Source organism: Dromiciops gliroides, chromosome 6 (assembly GCF_019393635.1).
Source record: "Dromiciops gliroides isolate mDroGli1 chromosome 6, mDroGli1.pri, whole genome shotgun sequence".
Taxonomy (NCBI): domain Eukaryota; kingdom Metazoa; phylum Chordata; class Mammalia; order Microbiotheria; family Microbiotheriidae; genus Dromiciops; species Dromiciops gliroides.
This window is the reverse complement of record NC_057866.1, coordinates 74,057,904-74,072,874: the sequence shown is the minus strand read 5'-3', so window position 1 is coordinate 74,072,874 and position 14,971 is coordinate 74,057,904. Positions and strand designations below refer to the sequence as shown.

At 38.7% G+C, this 14,971-nt stretch overlaps 1 protein-coding gene across 1 annotated transcript in view; it reads left to right on the top strand.

Annotated features, from left to right (window-relative positions):
- SLIT2 (slit guidance ligand 2) overlaps positions 1–14,971 on the top strand; it is a 412,300-nt gene that overhangs the window by 394,565 nt on the left and 2,764 nt on the right. The window contains 10 exon segments of the mRNA XM_043972009.1: positions 6,035–6,189; positions 13,997–14,037; positions 14,039–14,080; positions 14,082–14,163; positions 14,166–14,242; positions 14,244–14,280; positions 14,283–14,298; positions 14,513–14,543; positions 14,545–14,697; positions 14,699–14,726. Of these exon segments, the coding sequence (XP_043827944.1) occupies positions 6,035–6,189; positions 13,997–14,037; positions 14,039–14,080; positions 14,082–14,163; positions 14,166–14,242; positions 14,244–14,280; positions 14,283–14,298; positions 14,513–14,543; positions 14,545–14,697; positions 14,699–14,726 (662 nt within the window).

Below are 14,971 nucleotides of genomic sequence, written 5' to 3'. Positions count from 1 at the left end.
TTAAACCCTGAATGGTGGCTCAAAGCTCTTTGTAGCATTGCCCAAAAGTTGTTTCTAAGGTTCCTTTTTTTTTTTCATTTTCTCATTTTTCATAGACTCATGGACTCTCAGGGCTTTATTAATGAATATAGCTTCAAAGATCACCTAATCCAAGCCCTTTATGTTATGGATGGGGACACTGGAACCCAGAGGGGGAGAGTGACTAGCTCAAAGTCACACACTAGTTTAGTGATATCTCTAGATTTGAACCACGGTCTCCCATCTCCCAGTCCAGCACACTTTCTTTGATAGCCCAATAGAAATAAACAGGGCAGTGCTTTTCATGAAGTTCTAGAATATCCAGGCTTGAACTTTAATGGTATTTTTGGTGAGGGACTTCCAATATCATTCAACTTGACTTTAACAACTTTGCAATTATTCTGGACATTACTCCTTTACAAGAAGAAAATCCACACCAGTTTACAAATTGAGGTACTTCATGTGGTTATTTGTAGGTTTCAGACAGAGTCTTGGTTATTGACAGGTTATTTTTATTAGAACATCATTGCTATGCCTTTTAAATAAATGCTTACTGAATGATTGATTTTTTAAAAGGAATACTAAATAGTTTTAGTAGTGATTATAATAGCTTGCATTATATATAGCAACTGTTATTTTTCAAAGTGCTTTTGTATACATTGTCTTATTAGATTCTCATAACAATTCTTTGAGGTAGGTAGGTCATGTGTCAGACTCATTTTATAGATAGAAAATAGAGGTAACAGCATTCCCCAAGCTTTTGCAGTTAATGGAAGAGCAAGGATTCCAGGTCTCTAGGCTCTTTGACCAATATCATTTCCATAATCCTATACTGTCTCCCTAGTTTGCCACAGTACCCTGTTACAAAGAGCTATAAGGTACCATGGTAGTTTTCTGTGGACAATTTTATAATATCCCTTTTAGAAGACACTGCATGGGGGGGCAGCTAGGTGGCACAGTGGATAAAGCACTGGCCTTGGATTCAGGAGGACCTGAGTTCAAATCCAGCCTCACACATCTGACACTTACTAGCTGTGTGACCCTAGGCAAGTCACTTAACCCTCATTGCCCTTCAAAAAAAAAAAAAAAAAGACACTGCACGGTATTCCTGGGCCTTTTCAGTGAGAGGTTTTCCTCCAGGAGTTAACCATTCTTCATAGTCATTATTGAGGAAACATTGAACATAGACAATAAATTAGTTAACACACGAGCGTTTATTCAGTCCCAACTATGTAATCAGCACCATTAGGTACAGGAGATAACTGTGTGGTACGTATAGGCTCCAGAGTAACTCTCCAACCAGCAAGTAAATCTGTAGAGCAAGATCATTTCTCCCCTGGCTCAAGATTCTAAGGGTAACCCTGAGGGGCTAGCCTATGAACATTTTTTAATGCTATAGTTCAGAAACCTCTCTAATTGTTATTTGTTGTTCAGTTGTTTTTTTCTGTTATATCCGACTCTTCGTGACCCCATTTGGGGTTTTCTTGGCAAAGATACTGGAGTGGTTTGCCATTTCCTTCTCTGGCTCATTTTACAGATGAGGGTTAAGGGAATTGTCCAGGGTCGCACAGTAGTAAGTGTCTGAGGCCAGATTTGAACTCACAAAGATTAGTCTTCCTCATTCTCGACCTGGTACTCTATACACCACACCCCTCCAGCTGACCCTCCAATATCAATCACCAATTAACTTCTCCCCAAAATCAGTTTGACCAATTATCTTCAAAATTATTGATAACCAGTTGATATCTCCTCAAACCAACCTCAATCAGTTAGCTTTGACAGAGGAATATTTACTTAAAAGATATAGCAAAGGGACAGCTAGGTAGCACAGTGGATAAAACACCAGCCCTGGAGTCAGGAGTACCTAAGTTCAAATCTGGCCTCAGACACTTAATACTTACTAGCTATGTGACCCTGGGCAAGTCACTTAACCCCAATTGCCTCACTAAAAACAAAAAAGATATAGCAAGACTTAACATGCAAAAAACTCCCAAATGAAGAGTATGCCCTCCTCTATCACCTTGCTCCCAAGATAGATGGGGCTCTCTGACTTAAAGTGGTTACAAAAAATATTCTTCCCATTAAGTTCACTTCTAGATATAGCAGAGCCAATAGATGAGTCACTCCCTTGCTTTCTGGATAAAGTGTCCTGGTAAACTGGTCAAATCACTTCTGGGTTGGATCAAGCAAGTCACTCCTTAGCACTGGGTTCTGCCCAGGATTCAGATGCTTTGGCTGCTAACAGACTCTACTGTGACTCTTGTCATTGGACCTTTCGAAACTCACAAGGTCATTGGCTGGTCCATTCCATCTCTAATACTCATTCACCTAAGATAGAAAAGAAGAAACAGAATAGAAACAGAGGAAGTGACATGTATTCACAGGTAATCAGGTAGAAAAGGCTCCCTTCCCTGGAGGCTTCCAGAATTTCTTCTTTCTCACTTGAAAGAGAGAGAGAAAGTTTTCATCTGTTGGTTTCTTCCATATGGACTCTCAGTTCTGGTTCATCAGCCAATCAAAATTATTCACAGCATAGTAAACCAACAGGAAACTATTAGTAAATACCAGCACATGCACTGAATCAGAGAATGTGCCACTCCAAAATTCATCATCACACAATTCTGGAAGAGTATTCACCAAGGTTCTTCATGGGTTGAGACAAGGAAGAGCATGTCACTCATGTATTGTTAGCCTTTATTGGCCAGTCCTTCCATGACTTATATATGGATATGTATGGAGTTGTCTTTATTTTTTCATGCATAATCGCACATAGTCATTCCTCTGAGGGCAGTGGGTCCCATTTGGTCTCCGAAAGGGCAAGAGGTTTTTGAGGCTACCCATCTGTTAATCACTCAAAACTCATCTCTAGTTATCATTGTAGAATATTGATAGACTAGGAAAAGGGAGTAGGGAAGGAAACAATGAGCTGTGCTGAGCCTCCATTTTTTCTTCTAGCTCTAACTTTCTATGAACTTCTGTGATACTTAAATTATAATCTTTCTCTTGGTGCCAGTGGCCTTCTACTCGATCAGCTTAGTTATTTCTTTATGGTGCCTGGTGGACAGAGTGCTATACTTGACAGTTGTCAAGTTGTGTGGATTCAGAGCCTGGATCTGACACTGACCAGCTGGACCACCTTTCCAATCTTTTTGAACTTCACTCCCCTCCAACCACTCAGTGATCCAGTTACACCTGCCTGTTCACAATGCTTACACAAGACAAGCTCTCATCTACACACCTTGCGCTGACTGCCTCCCTCCCCCCCCCAATGCCTGGAATGCTGTCTCTCCTCACCTCAAACTTTGTTTCCCTGGTTTCCTCCACATCTCAACTCAAACCATGTCTTCTGCAGGAGGCTTTTCTCAGTCCCCTCAGCTGCTAGTGTTTTCCTTAAGGAGGTTACCTTGTTTTTCCTCTACATAATATTTTGTATGAACCTAGTTATTTACATGGTGTCTTCTTCATTAGAGTGTAATCTCCTCGAGGGCAAGGACTATTCCTTGTATCCCAGGCACAAATAAAGTGCTTAATAGATTTTATTCATGAGGCATATTTCTTCTGCCCTCTAAGCCTTACTTTCCTCATCTATAGAGACATGATGATAATACATTGCTTACCTTACAGGACTTTTGGAAGGAAAGCCTTTGGTTTATCTTAAATGTGCTATAGGAATACAAAATATAATAATAATAATAATAAATATATAAAGAATATTATTTAATAGCTTGAAATATTAAATATTAATTAAAATAAATTAATTAGATTTAAAGGATTAAAAGATTTAATCTTCTCCCAACAAAACTCCACAATAATATTTGGCTGCTTAGTATTGCTTAGAAAAGGTAGTTATCTGAGGTCCCTAATGGCTAGCATTACAATTTAATTTAGATGTCAGTCCCCAACCTTGTCCTCTATATTTTCCTCTACTGTGTTTTAAATAATGTTAAGTGTTGCAGTAATTACATTTGTAAAAGTTAAACATCCCTAAGTCATTCCAGTAATTATTGTTTAAAATTGTCACCAAACAAACCATAAATCATATAAAGGAATCATTGCAAGAAGGGAAGCTCACTTGCCTAACTAACTAAGCCAGCTGTCTTCTTGAGTGTGTAGTAGTTTTCAGGTGAGTACACATGCTTCTCAAATCACTTACTGCTTGCTCCCCAATTAGAAAACAGCTAAGTCTCATAAACATATGGTGACACCAAGGATTAACAACCCTGTTGAAATTTCAGTACCGTTTGTCTTTCTTTTTCTAAACTTCAAGGATTAATATTTTTTTTATTTCTGCAATAACCATTCACCAAATGAGAAATCAGTCTTTGGGAGATCCTAAAAACCTAACAAAGGACTTACTGAGGCTATTTATTTTCAGAAACACATTTTTTAACTTTTGAGTCAATAAAATAAATTTCAGTTGTGAATTCACAGCTACAAGCTTCAGAAATATGTTGTATGTAAAAAAGAGGTAATATTTTAAAACAATAACACAAATATAGAAGGTGGATAAATTATTATTTCACCAAAAGTTGTAACTACTTTGCACACTTGTTATTCTTCTCTTTTAGGCTACATGTTGTTTTCATGACAATTAGGTGAATGGATATGCAATGAGAGTGAATTCCTTAGAGACAGTACAAAAGGAGTTGTTCTGTAGCTTTTTTTCCTCATACTTTTCTTCCAAATGCATATTCTATTATCAGAACATAGAATTCAGAGGTGGAAGGAAGCTAAGGGGCTATTTATTTGAAGAACCCTTGTTTTATAGATGAGAAACTAAGGCCCTTAGAGGTTAAGTGACTTTTCCAAGGTTACCCAAGTAGTAGTAAACGAGGTAGATTTGAATTCAGATCCTATGACTCAAATGTCATTATTCTTTCTGCTGCATCACACTCCCTTTTAATATTTAATTATATCCATTAATACAAAGAAAACTATTCTCTTTATTCCAAAATCACATTAATCCATGTTCTTAGTATACTTTCATTTTGCTATGAAAGATTAATATATTTTGAATAACTTTACTACTTGAACTTTTAATAAAACAAAAAAGAAATTTACCATTCATTATCTTACTGCTTTTCTGAAGCAGAATCATAAATAATGATCATTACAATGGGCAACAATATTTTAATGAGAATGTTTTTGTATTTAATTATTCTAGCCTGTGTTTCTTTTGATTTCTCCATTGAATAATGTTCCCTTTTCAGTCATGTATTTATACTTCTTACATCATAGGATTGTTGCAAGGAAAACACTTTATATACCTTAAAGGAGTAACTATTCTCCTCCTCTTCCTCCTTATCATCATTTGGAAAAGACTCAGAAAACGAAGGTCTTAAATAACAGGCCTATGAAAGAATCCTCAGAGGAAAAAGTTTTAAGAAATGATGGTTAAGAGATTCATGTGCAAAAGCTGAAGGAAGGTAGACATCTAGAAAACACAAATTCCTCCCTTTTTTAGGCACTACTTAGGTACTTCAGATTAAGTGTTATTCAGTACAATGGAACAATCATTTACTAAGTGGCATTCCAGTAGTATTTATAAGCAAATACACAGGGGCAGCTAGATGGCACAGTGGTTAAAGTGCTGGCCCTGGATTCAGGAGGACCTGAGTTCAAATCTGGCCTCAGACACTTGACACTTACTAGCTATGTGACCCTGGGCAAGTCACTTAACCCCCATTGCCCCACAAAAACAAACAAACAAACAAAAAAAGCAAACACATAATTTATTATTTCTTTGCTATATGGGTATTAAGAAAATCTGGCTAAACTATAATAAAACTTACTCATTTTTACTCTTCTCCAATGGAAAGAAAACATATGAATCTATCTATATTGAGAACTATAATGCTGATTTATCATATATCTGAGATGTCTTTTTATTAAGTAGTACTTTGGTTTCTTATTATAACCTTACTTTAAATTTTAAAAATAATAATCATCAAAGAAGCTCAGAGATAAAATGAACTACCTAAAATAAATAAATGTTTTTTGTTTTTTTCTATTGCAGCGTGGAGACAATTAATGATGGAAATTTTCATATAGTGGAACTGATTGCAATGGGTCAGAGTCTGTCACTATCCATTGATGGTGGAAGCCCCAAAACCATTACCAACTTATCAAAGCAATCCACTCTGAATTTTGACTCCCCACTTTATGTAGGAGGTAAGGAATGATATGAAAAACTCCTGTTAAAAGAAGGTTAGGCAAGATTATGACAAAGATATGATGCCCTAGCTATTGCAAAGTTGTGGATTAGTACTCACTGATGACTGAAGAGAAAAACAAGCTAGCTAGAAAGACAAGTAATAGAAATAGGACTGCTCTGGGAGTTGAGACAAGGATGTTCCCAGTACAGTGTCCGGAATATTGTGGGTGTTTAATGAGTGCAATTTAATTGATGCAGACAGAGTAGTGTATAGCAGCATTAGATGCTGATGCCAAATATGACTTCAAGAAAACTAGGGTGCTACCCACTAAGGGCAATCAGTTAACAAGCATCTTTAAGTGTTTGCTATAGTCCATGCACTGTACTAAATACTAAATAAAGAAAAGAAAAGCACCCTGCCTGACCTAATTGAGTTCACCTTCCATTTATGAAAACATGCCAAAAATTGTACATACGATATACAATGTAAATTGAAGGTAATCTTGGAAGAAAGACCCTAGTAGGGGATTGAGGGTGGGCAGGGAATGGCCTTTTGCAGAGGTAGGTTAAGAGCTGAGTCTTCAAGGAATGTGGAGAAGTCAGGAGGCAAAAGTGAGGAGAGAGAAAATTTCAGGCAAGGGGGACAGCCAAACAAAATGTGTGGTGCTAGGAAACAGTGTCACTTGTGAAGAACAGCAAGGAGGCTGTTGTCATTGGATCACCTAGTATGTAGGGAGAGGTACAGGGTAAGAAGATTAGAAACTTATAAGGGAGTGAAACTGTGCAGGGTTTAAAAGCCAAATAGGACATTTTCTATTTTATTCTAGAGGTGATAGGGAACTACCAGAGGTTATAGAGGTTATTCATTAGGGTGGGGGACACAGTCAGACTTGCACTTTAGAAAGATTACTTTGGTAGATGAGAGAAGGCTAGACAGGAGTGTGGGCAAATTTTGAGACAAGGAAATCAACCTATTTACAGTAGTCAGGGAAAGTCAAAGAAATCAGCCTTTTTACAGTAGTCTAGGAGTGAGGTGATGAGGATTCGGACCAGTTTGAGAGGTACTGGGAAAAAAGAAACAATAGGAGATTTGACAAAATTTGATATATGGGGTGCCTCTGAGTGAGGAGTTAAGAAGAACACTGACACTGTGAGGCTAGATAACTGGGAAGATGGTGATTCTCTCAACAATAATAGAGAAGTCCAAAAGAGGGGAGAATTTAGAAGAAGAAATAATAAGTTCTACTTTGGATGGGCTAAGTTTGAGATGGCTATGGGACATCCAGTTCAAGGCATGCAAGAGAAGGCTGGTAATGTCAACTTGGACATCAGGAATGAGGTTAGAGCCATATACATAGATCTAGCAACATCTACATAATAATGATAATTGGTCCCATGGGAGTTGATGAAATTAAAGCAAGATAGAATAGAAAAAAAAGAAGAGGATCCAGAACAAAGCCTTAAGAGATACCAATGATTAGTGGACATAATCTGGAGGAAAATGTAACAAAGGAACTGAGGAGAGCTAAGATTAAGAAAGCGAACCAGGAAAACAGGGTAATAAAAAGAGTACTGTTCATCTCTAACAAAGGTTGTAAAAAGTTCAAGAATGAGGAGGTTTTAAAAGGGACATAAGACTCAGCAATTGAGATATCATCAATAACTTTGGAGCGAGCAGTCTCAGTTGAATAGTGAGGTCAAAAGACATATTTCAGAGTATTTGAAAGAAAAAGCAGACAGAAGCTCTTGTTTCAAGTACCAGTGAAAACCTCACTCTTTATCCTAATCAATACATATGCATAGTCTCTAAATTCTGTAAAACTCCGAATATTTCTAAAATAGTTATATTGACCCTTTGGGAAATAGTGGTTTATATGTTTCTTTTTGAAAAATTAGTCCATTGTGTCTTGCAACAATGGACACAAACTAGTGCATATAAAATAAATATACAAGGAGTAAATAGCAATTGGGCAGATTCTCATATGTGACTTGGCCACTGAGTTTCATTTCTTTATGGTAATGCCTCTTATACTGCTAAAAAAAAATCAAAAGTCATGTAAATATCAAGGTCGTATGCCTAAGCTCAAAACCTCAGAAAAAGAGTCTGATTTTGGAGATTCTTTCATTACTCCAAGGTGACTATAATCTAATAAATTTGAGTGCACTCTCCCCAAGTGTAAATTGCAACTCTTACTTTCTCATCCTGTGAGATCCCACTCCTCCATAAAAGGGCTTCAAGCAATGGCTAGATAAGCATTCTCAAAGGTATTGTAGTTGGGAGTTTTGGGGGGTAGGACTAGATAATCTGAATTTTGTTCATCTCTTTCCATAAATCTATTGTGAAATGTTTACCCAATGCATTGGAGTTCTTCTGTCTTTTTTTTTTTTTTTTGGTGAGGCAATTGGGGTTAAGTGACTTGCCCAGGGTCACATAGCTAGTAAGTGTTAAGTGTCTGAGGTCAGATTTGAACTCAGGTACTCCTGACTCCAGGGCCAATGCTCTATCCACTACGCCACTGAGCTGCCCCTCTTCTGTCTTTTTGAATGTTTCAGCAGGGAGTTTATTGATCCCCACTGTGCTGCATGATTTCCCTAACTCAACCCAGCCCAATCTCCTCTCCCTCCTGTTCAGCTTTAGACCCAGGTCCTTGTCTGTCTGCAACATTTGTCAAGGAGATATTAGTATCACTGTCACATGTCGGCTTTTCATCTGCTGTTCTTTGCTTTCAGTGCAAGAACAGACAACCTCCTGTTCTAGTCTAGTTTGCCCTTTGTGATGTCCTTTGTATCTCTCCACACATCCAAGTCATCATTGGTTACATTTTAGCCATCACTGTAGGAAGCTAAGGTGGAGTACTGAATTGAGCACTGGACTCAAAACTCAGAGTTCAAATCCTACGTCAGACATTCTAAGCTGTGTGACCCTAGGCAAATTATGTAACCTTTCTGAGCCTCAGCTTCCTCATATGTAAGTTGGGAATAAAAATAATAGCCATTACCTCATAGAGATTTTTGTTATCTTCACATAAGATAATATATGTATAGTTAGATTTTGATAGTAGAATCAATGTGCAGCAACCCACTTAATATCACCTTGCTTTTGCATACATTTTTCTACTTCCTTTCATTTATTTTATGATTTCAGTATCTCTGAAATCAAAATATTCCATGATTCACAGCCATGCAGCATTACTGGGAGACTACTGGCATTAAAAATAGAGGCTTTTGGGGCAGGTAGGTGGTGCAGTGGATAAAGCACCGGCCCTGGATTCAGGAGGACCTGAGTTCAAATCCGGCCTCAGACACTTGACACTTACTAGCTGTGTGACCCTGGGCAAGTCACTTAACCCCCATTGCCCTGCAAAAAAAAATAGAGGCTTTTGTAGCAGGAAGTAGTTGGCCAATTTTCCAGATATCATCCTGCCTGGTGTCCCTCAGTCCATTTTGGGCCCATCCCATTGTCTATATGCATTGCTTGTCCATGAAATATACAATATCATAAATTGCTAGTGTATTTGTTTTAATTAAAAATATACCTCTTATTTGAGCACACATGAACCTACTTGTATTGTGCTTCAGGGCAAAAATTACTAGTTTTAGATAAGCATATGGTACAGAGCTATATTGGAACTCTTTACTTACCTGTTGTCATACCAGTTGCTCATCTGCCACAACTAGTCCCTGAACCATAAATGGAGACAGTAACCATCAAAAGGTGTTGTAGGAAAGGGAAGGCATGTAGTAAGAGTAGAGAATCAATGTGCTAGTAAAGGAGTGTGGTGACTACTGGTTTGGATACAAACTAAAGGGCTAATATAAAGTGTATTTCTAATGTCACTCATAAGTACCCCAAAGACAAATCCCAAGCATGATTTAAAGAATGACCACCATCATTAAAATAAGTAGTTTCTCACAGTGAATAATTTGAAGGATAGCTCTCATTTACCTATACATGATCTTACTCAGGATTCCAAATGAACATGAAAGGAGAAATCATCTAGTCTTCCATGTTTTAAAGATTAAGAAACGGATTGAGTGATTAAATGACTTGCCTGAGAGTAGAAATGTTAATAAGCAAAGGAAGCAAGATGAACCCCATTCTGACCCCAAATACAGTAGTTTTTCTATTATTCAAAGAAAGTTGGAAAATTACTATAATAAACACTTCCCTGAATCTGTGATTTTATCAAAATGAATATACCTTCCAACAGTATAGATGACAGCCCATTCATACCTTATCAACCAATGTGACTTTTCAACAAATCCTACCAAAAACCTCCTAAAAGCGTTCCCCTAATGTTCAACAGGCCATCCTTTAGGGCTTTTAAATTATATTGTGCCAGTGGAGCACATGGGCTGCCATCTTTTATCCTTCTTTCCTACTTCTTGACTGGTCCACTTCTATTTCCAGTCATTCATATCTTGGATAATACATTTTTATGCTGCTTCCTATAAGACATCCCTGCTAATATGCCATAGCCCATTTACTCCCCAAAATGCATTTCTACATCACCCTTTGATGTTATTCGGTTGTTTCAGTCACGTCTAACTTTTTGTGACCCCATTTGAAGTTTTCTTGGCAGAGATACTGGAGTGATTTGCCATTTCCATCTCCAGCTCATTCTGTAGATGAAGAAACTGAGGCCAACAGGGTTAAGTCGACTTGCCCAGGGTCACACACCTAGTAAGTTTCTGAGTTCAGATTTGAACTCAGGAAGATGAATCTTCCTGACTCCAGGCTCAGCACTCTATCCACTGAGCCAGCCAGCTGCCATCCTCTGTCCTTTGAGTAACCCTCAGTTTCAGTTCTTTAGAAAGTGTGGCATTCCATGAGTTGTGACCACATGACACCATCATAAGATTAAGTGTCCAAAAGCAGAGTTTGTTTACTTTCATGAATGAAGTCCATTCTTCTCTTGGAACTAGGCAGCTACATGGTTCAAGCCTTGGACTTAAGGGTCAGAAAGACCTTGGTTCAATCCTACCTTAGACATTCACTAGCTTTGTGACCATGAGCAACAATAGGCAGGGTCTACCAATAATAAGAGAAGAGTCATTCTGTCAGCCTCACCATCTCCCCAACTCCAGTTCATGTCTTTGGTCTCAAGAGAAGTGGCTAAAACTGTTACTGAGTGTTAGAAAAGCCATTTTACCAGTAGGAGCAACAGAACACTCTGGTTATACTGAATAAGCTAGTCCAATGAGAACAGAGGAGCAAAGGCAACTGTAGGTAGGTCCTGTGGCCCTAAGGCCTCAGAAAGAGCATTCATATTTTAACAGATTGAATTTCAAAAGAAAATTTGTCTTGGCTCACTTTAAAACTATAACCTTTGGGGGCAGCTAGGTGGCACAGTGGATAAAGCACTGGCCCTGGATTCAGGAGGACCTGAGTTCAAACCTGGCCTCAGACACTTGACACTTACTAGCCGTGTGATCCTGGGCAAGTCACTTAAACCCAATTGCCTTAAAAAAAAACAAAACCCAAACTATAACCCTCATAGCAGATCTCACACCAAATAGGAGTGGGAGAATTGTCTCACCAAGTTGTCTTTATAGGCTTACCATAGAGGATGAAGCAGAGCTCTATCAATTCAGTTATAGCATGGCATAATGTAAGGATTTCTGTCCTGGTGTCAGCAAACCTAGTGTCAAATTCCAGTCTCTTCTTAGTCCTATGCCCTATGACAAAGTCAGCTATCCACTCTGAACCTCAGTTTCCTCATTTGCAATATGAGGTTAATTGTACCTTCCTTCCCTAACTTATCAGGGTTACCATAAAGGAACTGCTTTGTATCACTTAAGTGTGAGATGATTATTATGTACTTTCTCTTGATCTTGATTTTGTTAGGTTTTAATTACAGAATGTTTTATAGAGTCTTTTGAACTGCTTTGGGAGGAGAAAGTAAAGAGGACACAGGGTGAACAGGGAGGGTATACCTTGGAAATAGAAATTCACTTTGAGATAATGATGACTGAATAGCTTTTGATCATTTTAATTTGCCTATAATAAATGATTTTTATTCTTTTTAAAAGCACAGAGACTTTTATTATTTTTTTAGTTTCTAATTTTTCCCACCCTCTACGCCCAACCCCACTTAATAGAATGCAAAAAAACCCAAAATCTATTACAAATATGTTAGTTGTGCAAAACACATTCCTCATTAGCCTGTCTATTTTTTTAAAGGAAAAATATGCTTTAATCTGCACTCTGAGGTCAATGAGTTTCTCAATCTGGAGGTACATAATAGCATATTTTATCTTGATACCTTTGGAAATGTGGTTGGTATTGTGTTGATCAAAGTTACTAAGTCCTTTGTTTTCTTTTTTTGTGGAGCATGGTGGTTGAGTGACTTGCCCAGGGTCAAACAGCTAGATAAGTGTCAAGTGTCTGAGGCTGGATTTGAACTCAGGTCTTCCTGAATCCAGGGCCGTGTGCTTTAATCCAACTGTGCCACTTAGCTGCCGCCAAGGTTACTAAGTCTTGTTGCAGCTAGGTGGCACAGTGGATAAAGCACCATCCAGGAGGACCCAAGTTCAAATCCGGCCTCACAGAACACTGACACTTACTAGCTGTGTGACCTTGGGCAAGTCACTTAACACCTCATTGCCCTGTCACCCCCCCAAAAAAGTTTACTAAGTACTTTCATAGTTGCTTATGCTTAATATTGCTGTTCCTGTGGTAGATTATTCTACCAGTTTCTGCTCATTTGGATTGCATCAATTCATATAAGTCTCCCAGATTTTTATGAAATCATCTCCTTCATTATTTCTTATAGAACAACAGTATTCCATCATCTCCATATACCACAACTTGTTCACTCCATTTCCATTGATGACATCCCTCAGTTTCCAATTCTTTGCCACCACAAAAAGATGCTGTCTATAGATATGTTTATACATGAGGGTCCTTTTCTTTCTTTGATCTCCTAGGTTATAGCCCTCAGAGCAGATTGCTGGATCAATAATCATGCACATGCTTAATAGAGTGATAATGGGGTTTATGGGCCTGAGAGGACAGCCCAAAATTAGGGTACTATATTAGGACTACTGCTGAGAAAGCTGTATCCCTCAGATTCATTGAAAGGCAATGAGAATCTATGAAAATTCAGAGCCTCAAAGCCTGATCTATTGGTCTATACTGGCATATTTACATGACCAGGATCGATATGAGGCATCCTGAGCAGATTATGTAGTCCCTCCTTAGTTAGAGAATAATGTGTTCATAAGGGAAGAGAAGGGATTCTGCTTGCACAGATGCATCCAGACTTCCTCTTGACCCTGAGGTGAACTGGTTTACTGCTGCATCAGCAACCCATCCCAGAGGTTTTTGTTGTTTTTTTTTCACAAGTCCTGGCTTAGACTTTTGGAAAAATTGCTTCATTCTGCCAATATAGGGATTAACCAGATGAACTGTCACTTGTGGTATGTATACACAACTCACACACACATTCATTATATTTTCTTCTGTGGTTGTGAATGTTTGCCGAGCAATCCCACTTTTAGTTATTAATATCTTCGAGTTGGAAGACTCCCTCTCATTAGAGCCTGAAAAGGAGATGAATGAATCACCACCCCCTTCTCAGTGGTTAGTTACTTCTTTCCAAAGTTAACTATTACACTGAGGCCCTGACCACATCCTATGCAGTGTTGCCTCTGACAGATCAGAGCCTAAAAATCACAGGGACCTATTGTCATGGCCCGAATAATCAGCCTCCCTTGGGTAGCAGAGTACAAATTGAGTCTACATTCATTCATAAGATCTTAGCAAGGCCTGTGGATCACATAAGGGAACTGCCCTCTAATGGTGGTGTGTTATTCCTCAAGGATGCCCGGAAAGAAAAATGTCCGCAGCTCTGCGCCAGGCCGCCGGGACAGAACGGAAACCAAGTTTTCCATGGGTGCATTCGGCCACCTGTACATCAACAGTGAGACTTCAAAGACTTCGAGGAAGGTGGGCCTGATTGCAGTACAGGCGATTCTGCCTGGGTGTGAGCATGCCATAAAAAGGTGTGTGCCCATGGAACATGCCAGGCATCAAGCCAGTCAGGGTTCACCTGTGATTGTGAAGAAGGGATGGATGGGGCCACTGTGTGACCAGCGGACCAATGATCCTGTCTTGGAAATAAGTACGATCCTGATGGTAACTTGTATTGAATGTTAGGGGAAGGGGGTAACTATAGGAGGAAGAAGCTGCTTATACAACAGGGAACTCTCAAGCAAGCCATTAAGTTATATCTCTCATATCTCATTCATTCATCTAAGTGAAGTATCCCTCTCCCCCTCTCAGCATCCCGTTTAATGCATTTCCATTCTCTTGGGTTTCTTCTTCTTCCCCACTAGATGCATGCATGGAACATGCTTGCCAATCAATTGCATTTTCCTATAGTTGCAAATGTCTGGAAGGCCATGGAGGTGTCTTATGTGATGAGGAGGAAGAGCTGTTTAACCCCTGCCAGTCCATCAGATGTAAGCATGGAAAATGTCGACTTTCTGGGCTCAGACAGGCCTATTGTGAATGCAATAGTGGGATACACTGGGGAAAGCTGTGACCGAGGTAAATAAAGCTGCTTTGTTCATATCACTCAGGCTGGGATGGAGGATGTGAAAGGCTTCAGAAACGAGGGTTGTTTTTTTAATGGAAAATATTAAAAAAGGAACTAGGACACCAATTTTTCACAACCAACAAAGACTTTTAACGAATTTATTTTTTTTTTCCTTTCAAAATGACTTCATAAAGGCCCTGGAGTAGAAACTCTTAAAGCCTTCGGTAACAACATTAAACAGAGATATGGAATTATT